At 42.2% G+C, this 13500-nt stretch overlaps 1 protein-coding gene across 1 annotated transcript in view; it reads right to left on the bottom strand.

The window, feature by feature from the left end:
- The window catches only part of PTAR1 (protein prenyltransferase alpha subunit repeat containing 1), a 44888-nt gene extending 38525 nt beyond the window's left edge, over positions 1 to 6363 (bottom strand). The window contains exons 1-2 of the mRNA XM_063455054.1: positions 6268 to 6363; positions 1663 to 1832 (exon numbers count right to left, since the gene is read on the bottom strand). Of these exons, the coding sequence (XP_063311124.1) occupies positions 1663 to 1832; positions 6268 to 6353 (256 nt within the window). The 5' untranslated portion in view covers positions 6354 to 6363. The remainder of the gene's footprint in view (positions 1 to 1662; positions 1833 to 6267) is intronic.
- Positions 6364 to 13500: the final 7137 nt, after the last annotated feature.

The raw sequence follows: 13500 nt of genomic DNA, 5'->3' as shown, positions 1-13500 counted from the left end.
TATTGGTGCGGCGGTGGCGGTCCTCCATAGCCGTCAACTGTGCAGACATTGCTCGTTGTTGTGACCAAACTTGTTGGACCGAGTTTTGGAGCTCTGACACGTGCGATTGTATGTCCGAGATGTCTCTCTCGGAGGCCTGTACTCGGTCTGCAATGGCTTTCATATCCTGTTTGATAGGGGCGAGTTCCGTTGCCAGGATCTTGTGAAAGTCAGCCAGTAAGACCTTCAGGTCGTGTCTGGTCGTCGGTGTGGAGTCGGTGTGGGCCGCAGGTGTCGTCGGCTGTGCGGCCAGCGGGCGTTCGGGCCCCATCTGCTCAGTTGGGTAAGTGCGGGAGTCGGGCTGCGGGGTTGCCGCGAGCGCGGGTTTGGGCTGCGCGGGCCTCTGTAACATTGTCCCGATGTCTCTGCTGTCAGTCGCCGCTTTCTGCGAGCGACGGCCCATTGCTGGCATTTGGGCCTGGGTGGCCGGTGAGGTCTGGGGATAGTCGTCCCTTACTTGTTGGGAGAGGAGCGCCTCCAGGCTCGGGAGCGTCAACGCGGGGTAGGCCCCGATTTTCCGCCTCCGTCTAGGCTGGTGCGATGGAAGAAAGAAAGGCATCTATCGCCTCAGAAGGCGTTATGGAGTGTGCCTGTTGGCTTTTGAGAGCTGGATGGGCTTTACTTTTCGGGATATTCTCGTTTTAGTAAGGTTGCTCGGAGGAGCCTGCAAGCATGGCGTCTGTTCAGGCTGGTGGTCAAGCTCCGCCACTTTAAAAGTTTTTATCTCCTGCTCTGTAAATTGACCTTTAATTAGCAAGCTATTAACAGAGCAGGAGATCAATTCTAAATTAAACAGAATTTGCAATAATGGAAGTGTAAACAGTTGACTTTTTACAGGAAGTGTTTATGGAAGGCTGTGCAAGTCACATTTATTGGAGGTGGTACTAGGGTGCATAAACAAAGTGATTTAACGCCTAAATTGCAGAAAATTGAGACTGAGACTGCAGGGGCATTATCTATACACCAAAACCGCTACATTAAGATAAATTTGTTTTGGTGACTATAGTTTCCCTTTAAGTGCATAGATCCTAAATTTAATGGGCTTTCCAAATGACTCAATACCATTAGAAAAACTTTCCAAGTGATTTATATATAGAATCACCATTAAAGTCTAGAGGAACGTTTGTAAATACTATGCGGAAAGTTTTTCTCACAGTATATTGAATCATTTTGAAAGCTTATTAAATCAATTCATTAAACCTGACAATTTATCTACCAGGGTTGTCTATAAATAAACAACAACAACCCTGTTCTGAAGAAAACTAAAGCACCATAGTAAAGGAAACTAAAGAAGGTGCACAATAATAAAATACATTTAACCAAGAATGTTGCCATTATTATTTCTTAGTGTGTGTGAATAAAGCAGACCTAAAGATCCAACAATTGTGTAGTTTAGCTTTTGCTTTTTTTTTTTTTGTAGAAGCAATCAAAATAAATCTTTTGCCACTGGATTCTCAACAATGACAAAGGTCATACAAGCAAGAAAATATGCGCAAAGTCCATAAAATATTCAGACTAAAACCCTGGTTCCAAATAACTAAACAGAAAAACAAACATAAAAACAAACAAACAAACAAAAAACAAAAAACAAAAAAAAAAACAAAACAAAAAAAAAACACTTACCATCTCTGTTAAGCCATATCTTTTTCTGCTGGTGAAGCAGGAGTTTGTTGTGCACGTACGGAAGCAGGAACTTGACACACCAGCTCTCCACACCCAACTTATTTTCTACCAAAACTATAGGACTTCGGTTATACCTTGCTTCAGGGCATGGTATTAATCCAATTTCATCTCTAAATCAAGTAAACAAAGGGCATTCATTATCTACGGGCTAGAACAACCAAATTGTGCACCACGAGTTTAGCTTGAAAATTATTTTTAATGTATAACCATTTTCTTCTGCATGTATTACAAAGGACAATGACAGCAGTTTTTTATTGTTACAATAACCAAAAAAAAAAATCATAAAAATGTAAAATACATTTTAAAAAACTACACATACCCCATTATGCTAATTATTCCATCTCTGAAATATTGAGTCAGTCATCTATAAGTATTGGGAAGGGATACAGCTTTATTCCAAAATATAATTAATGATAAAAGTGATGCCTTATCATGTTTATATAAGTACACTTTAAAACCGTTAATCTGGGCAGTGTGTGCTTCCTTGGGAAACACTATATAATATTGAAGCAAGGCTTAGACAAACTGTGTGGCATTAGAAGCATTGCAATGACTGAATATAGCTGCTCGCTTATTCCTACATGTACTGGTGGGCGGACTCCACATAACCCCAATATTATCCATACATGTATTTATTTATAACTCTGCAGTGTTCTTTTAACTGGCTTAGAATTTTGAGCAAGTACTTCCCATCTTAACAGGTTACATTTTTATGTTGAACATATTTTTATTGATTTAACTTTAATGTTCATTAAAGGAATGCTCCAAACAGCATAAAACTATAGCTTGCTCTAAGTTATGGTGCCAGGAATATATCTATGAAAAGAGCGCACAGAAAACAAAACAAAACAGTGTCATAAATATGCGCAAGTATAATGCACACATGGAATAATATGCACATATAGTATTTTTCACGTAAATATACAGGTGTAGGCACAATTTAAAGTACCATAAATATATATAATTGTAGATAACCATTTATCTCCCATTTGTGAGCATAAATAGGTTTTAACGATTGTGACGATACAGCCTTAGCATCTGTTAACGAATGTGCAACAGTACAGGCATGCCATCGTCCGTGGTATTCTTTTTACATAACCCGCACCACAAAAGTCTAGGACTCATCTTTGGTAGTTTATGCATGATATACTGCACTGGTATCTGGTAACTATAGGATATTCTATCTAGTCCTCTGGCAATACTCTTATTAGTAATTACTCTATAGTGAACAATGAATAGCAATATCCTATGAGACCTTAAGGAAGAGACAAACCAGTTTCTTTCTTGGCAACTCAAAATAACTTATTGTAGTAAACAGCCAGCTTACATAGATCACAACATACAGTAAATTCACCAATGAAAAAAGGAAAGAACTGGCTACAAAGTGAATCATTACACTAGTCTTTCCACCCCCATGTGTACGTCCACCCTGACAACAAAAGTTGTTTTGTTTGGACCCACTGCCCTTTCAAAGCAATCTCTTATTACATCAACACATCCCTTTGCTGTAGTAGATAACCTGCAATTACAATTGTAGACTTACTAGCTCCCACAGAAGGTGGTCACTTATAGTACAATATACACCTCCCAATAGCAATGCAACAGAACCCCCTCTCTTCAACAGGTGCATATACAGACACACACTGCTCTGTGTATAATAAAGGTACACACAATACAGAGATGACTATGTAAATTGCCAGCAGTCACAAAATGACGCAGCAACAAGTCAGGGGGAAATCAGGCCATCCATCACACCAATATTTTATAATTACATATTTATATGCAACAATGTGTGTTGATATTTTGGCCTTAATTTCGCAATTCACTTCTCAATTCCCACTTTCATAAGTGCCAAAAATGTAATCACAGCGCCTCAGACAGTGGAGTATACACAACAACACTTTTTTACATTATTGTTAAAGGGACACTATAGTCACCTGAACAACTTCAGCTTAATGAGGTTGTTCAGGTGAGAACTATAGCTCCCTGCAGCCTCGCATGTAAACACTATTTTCAAAGAAAATACAGTGTTTACATTCAACGCTAGGAACACCTCCAGTTGCAGTCACTCAGAGTGAACCAGAGGGACTTCGGAGTTGATGGAGGCACATCCACTCAGATCTGCTGTCAGCAGAGCACATGGCAGCACTGTGCACAGAATTCTGTGATTCAGTATCTCCTCCCTCTGCATGCAGACACTGAACTTTCCTCATAGAGATTAATTGATTCAATTCATCTCTATGAGGAGATGCTGATTGGCCAGGGCTGTGTTTGAATCATGCTGGCTCTTCCCCCTTGTCAGTCTCAACCAATCCTATGGGGAAGCATTGTGACTGGATCAGTCTACCACATGTCAGCAGACTGCTTGTTTTTCTGAGTCTAAAAGCATGCAGATTTACAGCTTCAGGCTTGAATACAGTAAGATTTTTACTATATTTATGGAGGCATGAGGGGCCAGATGGTGGTGTTAACACTATAGGATCAGAAATACATGTTTGTGTTCCTGACCCTATAGTGCTCCTTTAATCAAACACTACCAACAGATACATCTGGCATTAAAAGGTGGTAAAAATAATTACCAGTACCTTGCTGGAGAGGAGAGACAGTAAATGCTCTTTGTAGGCATAGGGAAAAGAAACTTGAATAAAGGGATATTAATAAACAGCAGCCAGCTAATCCAAGGAAAAGGAGGTCAGAGTGAGTGGGAGAGAGGCCAATAGAAAGAAAGATGGATCCAATGGAAGCTGGCCAATAGGGTGATAGACAGGAAGAGTTAATGTCCAATAGGCGAAGGAGAAATCACGGTAAAGGAACCTGGGCTATACCATGATTCACAAGTGAGAATGTGAACTAAAAGTTTGTTTACTGATAAACTCTTCACTTTTATTTCCAATATTTCCCTTACAAGCATTTACACTCAGAGCATTAAAGCCCTCTTCATACACAAGTTATTCAGCAATAAATTAGTATACTTAAAACAGAGCAACATTATTATAATAGATAAAAAAAAACATAACGCAAATTGTTGCATATGAATTTGAAATATTTTAATCATAAGATGGCGATAACATTTTCACCATTCCTGGCAAATTACTATATGTGCATATTCATCAGTGTGGGCATTTTGACAGTGGGCTTTTTTTTTCTAAACACCGCCAGGAACACCCTGGTGCTCTCCTACAGTAATTTGTTACACTTACTGCAGCCCCTGCTGATGGATTTCCCTACAGGTGAATCCAGTTAGTTCCGCTAAGCGCAGGACAGTACAGTACTCATTGGCTGGATGTGTCTGCTGATTGCTCTCAACCACATGTGCGGTCATTAACGGCTTAAGCTTAGCTCATTGAAATCATTTAGGATTTGTAGCGTGGGTTCTTGGGGAAGGGGGACCAGGTACGTTTTCTAAACTTTTAATAAGGTTTCACATATTACTCTGGGAGGGCACTCCTATCACCATATCTACTACATTGAGTTGAAGTGGTTTAGGTGCTTGTAGTGCTCATTTAAAATCTGAATTTACAAAGTCATATAAACATTTGCACAACTAAAGTGAACTTCGGGAAAAAAGAAGGGCAAGAAAGAATCTTCACATATACTGATACTTTTATGCACGATACATTGTTTTTGCATTACGGTACACATGTGCAGGTATAACATGCACAAGTGTTCTGCCCTTTACAAATGCTATGGGATGACTTAGACCGGCTGTACATGCTTGCACTTATAACTTTATTGCGTTTTTAAATGTTTTCTGACAGTGTTTATATTGGACCCCTGTGACTACACAACTTTTATGGTAATTTGGCACGCTCCTGAATACAAATATATCAGAAAAATGCACAGGTCCTACCCAATGTACGGAATCTGATGGCGCTATAAAGAAATAATATTATATCAGAAATAATGACTTGCTCCACAACTATGTTTTGCAAAAGTATATGAAAATACATATAAAAAGTTGCATAAAACTTAGTTCAATCAGTAAGTGTAGCTAACTGGAATATATTGACATATATATATTTTTACACACGAGAACCAAGATACAACAGGAAAAAGATGTGCACCAAATATTATTTTATTTTGGTGCACACATGGAAATAAATAGAACACTTCACTTTTTATGCATAGCCCCATGTACTGAATGTTAATTAGCCTGAATTCCTCATGGGGTAGTGAGTGTAGCTGGCTGGAAGCCAGACCTGCCATTGCTTGAAGAGGAAAAATACATTATAAGAAAACAAAGCTGCTAATCGGAGCTATATAAAAAAAAATAATTTTATTTTCTGTGACAGTACCTTAGCAGCCCATTGCCTAAAAATGACTTTTTCAGAATGTATTATTGATACCCAGATCCTAAATATAGAAACGATAACCCTCTCAGAAAGACAATAATGCGATCTACGTGTTTACAGGACAGAATTAGAATGTTGTCTCATGTGATCTGCCACATTCTGCAGCTCGAACTTTACCCAAGTTGGAAGCTGCCTGGCAGCACAGTGACGTCACATCGGCATCTCGTGTGACGTCACGCTCCATCGAACTCACATGTTGGGGTTCCTGCGGAAAGCGCCAGTGATGTCCTTTACCACCCGCTGTACCAGCACCTCCACCTCTTCCTTCCACTCCGCCATCTCCCAGGCTGCGGCCGGGCGGAGAGAAATGATAGTTTAAAAGCTTCCGGGTCAGGCTGTGGGAAGGGCTTACACACACCCCCTGTACCGAGCGAGGAATTAACCCCTTCATTATGGGGCTCCCGCTTGCCAGGTGGCCATTGTGACCGTGGGCTGCTGGTGTGACCGGTATACTAGTCACTGCACCTCACAGATATCTCGGGTCACTGTATAGATACATAGGATATAGGACAGGTTACTGTATAGATACATTGGATAGGACACTGTACGAATACATAGGATATTAGACAGGATATAGGACATGTCACTGTATAGATACATAAGATATTGGACAGGTTACTGTATAGATACATAGAATATAGTGGACATGTCACTGTATACATAGGATATTGGACAGGTCACTGTATAGATAGGCTATATAACATGTCTGTATAGGTAGGATACAGGATAGTTCACTATAGATATGATATAGGACAGGTCACTGTTTAGATACATAGGATATTGGACAGGTCACTGTATAGATACATAGGTAAGGCCACTGTATAGATAGGATTTAGGACAGGACACTGTATAGATACTGTGACAAATGCTGCTTTCCACAGTCGTTTGCCACGGACTCCTGGAGAAGTGTGGAAGCTGGCCTCCTGCTCACCCACTATGGGCCAGGTCAGCGACTGTAAAGACCCATATTTTATTCCCCCTGGTTTTGCACTTTCCATTTGTGCGCATAGAACTGAAATCTAGCTCCCTGGCAGCTGTTCGCATGGACCAAAAACGCAAATAGACTTCAGGGGGACTTAGTCGCGAATGCCCAGGAACTATTTTTGGCATGAAGACTTCGCGGTTCCCGGTCGGTCCCCAGCGACACTTAGCTGCGATTTTATGGATCTATTTTGGGTATAGGACCATGCGCACGGTCTGTCAAATTATGACTTCCAGGAAAATCCTGAACCCCTGATCTGGGTGATTTTTGGATATGTTCGTCAACCAGATCGGGGCTATCAGGGGATGTAACTTTTAGGGGGGTATATGTATTTTTAAGGTACTTTTAGGGTGTTTGGTAAATGTGTGTGTTTTTGTGGCTGGAGATAATTGAGATTAATACAGTGCTTGACTCAATTATCTCCCAGGCACAGGGGAGTGATTATCTTGTTTTGTATGTGAGTGTCCTGGACCTGAGAGCCAATGTAATTGTGTATGTTTTTACTGTAGTCTACTCTCGGGTCCAGGGGGCCCGTCCTATAAGGCCAGTTGTGGCTGCCAATATAGGTATTCCAGCTTGTACTCCCAGAACTATGTGTTGTCAGGTTACTGGGAGGGGAAAGGGCTAATCACTGTTCCAGTGTGCAGGATTCAACGGGGAAAGTCCTTGTAAGGACTAGAGCTCCCAGGACTGAGTGTCGTCCAGTGCCTGGGGGTTGATAGAGCGAGTTTCCCATTCGGCTCCAGGAGGAAGTAGTTCCAGGACCCCAGTCAAGCCACAGCGACTGGGGGCAGAAGTGCTGCAGTTTGTCCCCTGTTCCAGCTAGCGGAGGTACCCAGCCAGGGGTACAGGGAGTTCCGTTACAGATGCATAGGATATTGAACAGGTTATTGTATCGGTTACTGTATAGCTACATAGGATATTGGACACAGTATAGATACATAGGATATAGGACAGGTCACTGTATAGATACATAGTATATAGGACATGACACAGTATAGATACATGGGATATTGGACAAGTCACTGTATAGATACTGTGAAGGAATAACCTAATCACTTTCGGCTCCTTTCGCGATTCCTGTTTAACTTTATTTGTTTATTTGGTTTGGTTCCCGAACAAAGACCACCCCAGAGACCCATTAGAACGTGAAACGTTGAGTATCTTAAAAATAAAAAATACTTTATTGGTAAATTGAACATCAAAATAGCTATCCCAGCTATAGCTGTCTGACTAGGTACAAGACAATAGTAGCAGTCAAGAAGCCGAGAACATGCAAAATAATCCACAAGATAAATACAATAGTACAACAAGAGAATAGAACAGTTTGAGTAGAAATGTGCTGGACTGGGTGACAGACCCTCTCTATGATAATAAATAAGAGGGGGGAGGGGGGGTGGAAGAGACTGGGGTAAAAAGCATCCGCAGTACTGCAATTCCACAGCCACCAATAGGTTAGACCAAGAGACCCAGATCACTGTACAATGTAATTTACTGCAATGCTATAAAGGGGCGGCCAACAGGGGGCCGAACAGCGTGTTGCTGTAAGGGATATATAGTATCTAAATCGTTTATCACCACCCTAGTCACCTCAATGCACTGTATAATAGAGGACAAATGGGGTTAGAAAAAACCTCAATGTTGCAATGTATCAGGAGCTAAGGTTAAGGTACCAACAGTGCTCCAGATTTGCAACCGAAATAAGTTGGTCCGGAACACCCAGATGTCACGTGCAGTATCCTGAGATACAAGAGTATCAAATGTGTCAAAAACTAAATCTGATACTGTGTGACATATAAACATGAGAAGAGACAAGACTGCATGCGTTGATATAATAATCCAAAATGCTAGTTCCCTTAACTCATGGTAGCTGAAGATATCCGTTTGTTTGAGCAGTATAACAATGTGTATAATAATCAGAAAGTATCCAGAGCGAGCCAGATACAGAGCAAAGTGTCTAGGTGCACTTATACACAGTTGCTGAACATTATCGGATGTCTAAACCCGTTCCCTCTATCTGCGTGTTCATATATCTAGTGCAATATCAGGTACATGTAGAGAGTGGAAAATTGGAATGGTGCCTTCGAGGGCGCCCGGGGATAGGAAAGGCGATAGTGTAGAAAAAGATACGGAAGTCCTGCTATTATAGTAGAGTAAACCAGCACAGAAATACTGAAGAAAAATAATAATAAAAAACTGTTAATTCTCAAGATTTAGCCTGATAGGTATGGGAAGTCTAATGTGCCGCTGACGGCTGTCTGCCGTAAAAAATCTCACAGTTGACTGTGTAGTCAAATTGTGAAATGTAGTCACTATGGCGGCACATACACTGTTTCCACAATGCCCTGGTCGGCTGAAAGATCTAAGAATTACCCTGATCGATACGGAAAGTCTAATGTGCCGCAAACGGTTGCCCGCCATCAAAAATCTCACAGTTCACTGGGTAATCTGATAGTGAACTATGGTTACTAGCCTATTGGCAATAACAGGACAAACATTTAGGCGGCACATACAAAATTGTTTCCGTTATGCCCTGGTTGGCTGAGAGAACTAGTGTGCCCCGGATGGCTTAATGCCGTCTATTCTCGGTACTAAAAATATATACTGGCACAATCATGTAAAGAGTAACGTTGAGGAGCACACAGAAAATATCGCGCCCCTCCGTTATGCCCTGGTCGGCTGAGAGAGCTAATGTACCCCGGATGGCTTAATGCCGTCTAATCTCGGTGCTGAAAATATATCCTGGCACAGTAATATAAAGAGTAACGTTGAGGAGCACACAGAAAATATCGCGCCCCGACGCGCGTTTTGCCTGACTCACAGGCTCATCAGGGGGAACTGATTCGGCAGTTTCTCGGAGTTCAAATAGCCCGCCCTTTGATTTCATTGGTCACATGTAATTTGAAACATTGAGGGCAGGTACGGTGGCCCATATGGCTCAAAAAGGAGTCTAGAGTTTAATGGGAGAGATGCTTTTGCTGGGTTCAAATGCCAGGGAATAATACTTACCCAGCCAAGAAATATATATAGAAGGCAGCATTAGTAGATAATGAAACCCCCAAGGACACAAATCCATGAGGGAGGAAAACCAGAGGGTGGTTTACGACCCTTGTTTCTTTCATTGCTATGGGTCACCACAGTATTGATCTGGTCCTAGTAGTCCATATAGAGGTGGACTACCTAATATCTACAGACCAGAGTACCAACTCAATAAGGGTAGGTATGATGATGAAACAATAGAGTACTATAGTGAATTTGTAAATGTCCTTTAGCATCTGGCGAAACCATAGGTATTTTCTACATATGCTGTGCAATTTTGGGCACCTGTTCTAAAGAAGGATATTATGGCACTAGAAAAAGTGCAGAGGCGGGCTACAAAATTAATAAAAGGAATGGAACATATCAGCTATGAAGAAAGGTTAACAAATTTAAACCTATTTAGTTTAGAAAAACGTCGCCTGAGAGGGGATATGATAACATTATACAAATATATTCGAGGCCAATAAAAACCATTGTGTGGAAATCTATTCACAAACCGGACTTTACATAGGACACGAGGTCATGCGTTTAGACTTGAAGAAAGAAGATTTCGTCTAAGGCAAAGGAACATTTTTTTTACTGTAAGAACAATCAGGATGTGGAATTCTCTGCCTGAAGAAGTGGTTTTATCAGAGTCCATACAGATGTTCAAACAGCTAATAGATGCATACTTGCAAAAACAGAATATTCAAGGATATAATCTTTCAATGTAGGGTAATAACTGCTTGATCCAAGGATAAATCTGACTGCCATTCTGGGGTCAAGAAGGAATTTTTTTCCTAGCTTGTTGCAAAATTGGAAGTGCTTCAAACTGTTTTTTTTGCCTTCTTTTGGATCAACAGCAAAAAACATATGTGAGGAAGGCTGAACTTGATTAACGCAAGTCTCTTTTCAGCTATGTAACTATGTAGTCAGACAGCTATAGCTGGGATAGCTATTTTGATGTTCAATTTATTTTTTATTTTATTTTCGCATTTTGTGTATACTCTATCTCAGGAACAGATCTTTCCTTCTCCCTATCCCTCCTCTTCTCTTTTTGTTAAATTCATATTATTGGGTTACCCCCTTCTCTGTTCCTTGATTTTGAGACATTAATTTCTTGGCCACCTTTTCAAAGTTACGTTGAGTATCTTGTACGAAAATTCTAATTAATAGAATGCTCCACTGGGTGGCCACCATTTCGTGCAAGCGAATGCACGTGGTCGGGACAATGGACGGCGGCCATCTTGTCTCCCGAACACAGACAGCGGGACTTGGTCATCGAGTGCCTGGAACTATTTTCAGCCAGGCACTCTCTCGAACACCGGTCACCATGGACCTGCTGCCTGTTCCAGTTCTGCTACACCTACATGAACGGCGTTCGGGAGAGATAGACTACTGAACACGGGAGCATTCTACACTGATCCGCTTTCGTCTAACTTATGTGGTTTTCGTACAAAACCCCATGGACAGAGACCGGCTCTTGCCACAACTTCCCTGGAACTATTTTGGGCTTCGACCTAGTGCCAGACTGGTCAAAACTTACTCGCGATGTCGATCCAAAACTACCAAATGGATCTGGGTGATTTTTGGATATCTTGTGTGGCCAGATCCCAGCTATATTTTGTGGGGTTTCCATGTATTTGGGGGTTTTTTTTGGGGTGGTTAAAAACTATTATAATTTTCGGTCCCTGAGAGATAATGTAATTATAAATGTGTAATGATCTCTCAGGCACAGAGCTATTGAGCCCTCCAAATCACCACATAATGGATCAAGGTACAGTTCCAAACATCAATCAGACTGGGAATGCCCAGATGGAAAGGTAGCATCGTCACATCCTTGGGGCCCAAGAGACTCCTAAGAGGTCCCTAGCAGCCTGCGATAGTATGCCGATCTGCCAAGAACCCCCCCCAAAAAAGAGTCCCGGCCACCAGGGTCAGCCGACCCTCCAGGAATAGAAGATGTAAGTTTCTGTGAGAATAGTAGGATATGAATGTAGGAGGAGGAGAGTCTCCCCAATCAGTCGCAAAAGGTCCAGGAAACAAGGTTGACTCCGTTACAGCGGGACGGCCAAGGCGGTGTTATTCGCTGAACAACGAGATGATGGAGAATTTTCGCAATCATTGCAAGGGAGGGAAACGCATAAGTCCCCCAGGGAGGCCCAGATGTCCGGAGTGCGATCACCATTGTGTACCCGCATGCAATGTGCCAATTAAAGAACACTGCATTCTGGCGGTTCCTCTGATATGTGTCCCCCCGGGAGATAAGCCCGACCTCAGGGTTCTGCGAGGAAGGCAGGAATCGAAGATGCCTTTCATGATGTCTGATAGAAGACGGGAGTTAGTTTCGTCCAAGTGATTGGTGTACCTGACTGTCGACGCTCTGTTCATCCGTAGTAGGATGTAACCAAAAAGGCTGTGGATAGTGCTGCACGAAGTACTGCAGTACCACACAAAGAATTCTAGGTCTGCAACGTGAAGGGAGAATTCCTGAGTTGTGTACCCGTTTTCATGGGTGGGGTCTCGCAGATTGTCCTCACAGCCCCACAGAACAAAGTCCAGTTGATCGTACGGGGCTGCCTCAGTGAACCTAACCAGGCATCAATGCCTGTCCTGGTAACGTAGCGAGTCTGGGAAGATGGCCCGGGTGGAGGAGGGCAGTATCCCATGATCCGGGCAAGTGTATGTAGGGTCACGGTGTTGCAGTGAAGGACTGCATGAAAATTCCTTGAGGATAGAGAAGACCTACGAAGGAAAAACATACGCGTGCAGGGAGTGGAATCCAGCCGAAACACGACGATTCCAGCCGGACCACGGAGGATCTCGAGTGTTGGCGCAGTCTTGAGTTTTGAGAGATTGTCCAGGACGATTATTATTATTATTATTATTATTATTATTGCCATTTATATAGCGCCAACAGATTCCGTAGCGCTTTGCAATATTATGAGAGGGGATTTAACTATAAATAGGACAATTACAAATAAACTTACAGAAACAATAGGTTGAAGAGGACCCTGCTCAATCGAGCTTACATTCTATAGGAGGTTTGGGTGTAAAACACATTAGGACAGGAATTTGCAATCAAATAAGGTGGGCTGCCCTTTAGGAGAGGGCAAGAGACAGGTATGTGAGGTAGGGGTTAATCTTGGAGGCCATAAGCTTTCCTAAAGAGATGGGTTTTAAGGCACTTCTTAAAAGATGCAAGACTAGGGGAGAGTCTGATGGCGGTAGGCAGGCTATTCCATAGGAAGGGAGCCGCCCGCGAGAAGTCCTGCAAGCGCGAGTTGGCCATATGGGTGTGGACAACGGACAGGAGGTGGTCACGGGCAGAGCGGAGAGACCGAGAAGGGACATACCTATGGATCTGTGAGTTGTTCAGTGCTTTATAGGTGTGAGTTAGTACCTTGAATTGACACCTATAGCATA

Source organism: Pelobates fuscus, chromosome 5, assembly GCF_036172605.1.
Source record: "Pelobates fuscus isolate aPelFus1 chromosome 5, aPelFus1.pri, whole genome shotgun sequence".
In the NCBI taxonomy this organism is placed as follows: Eukaryota; Metazoa; Chordata; class Amphibia; order Anura; family Pelobatidae; genus Pelobates; species Pelobates fuscus.
The sequence above is the reverse complement of the archived record's forward strand: the minus strand, read 5'-3'. Positions and strand labels throughout refer to the sequence as shown.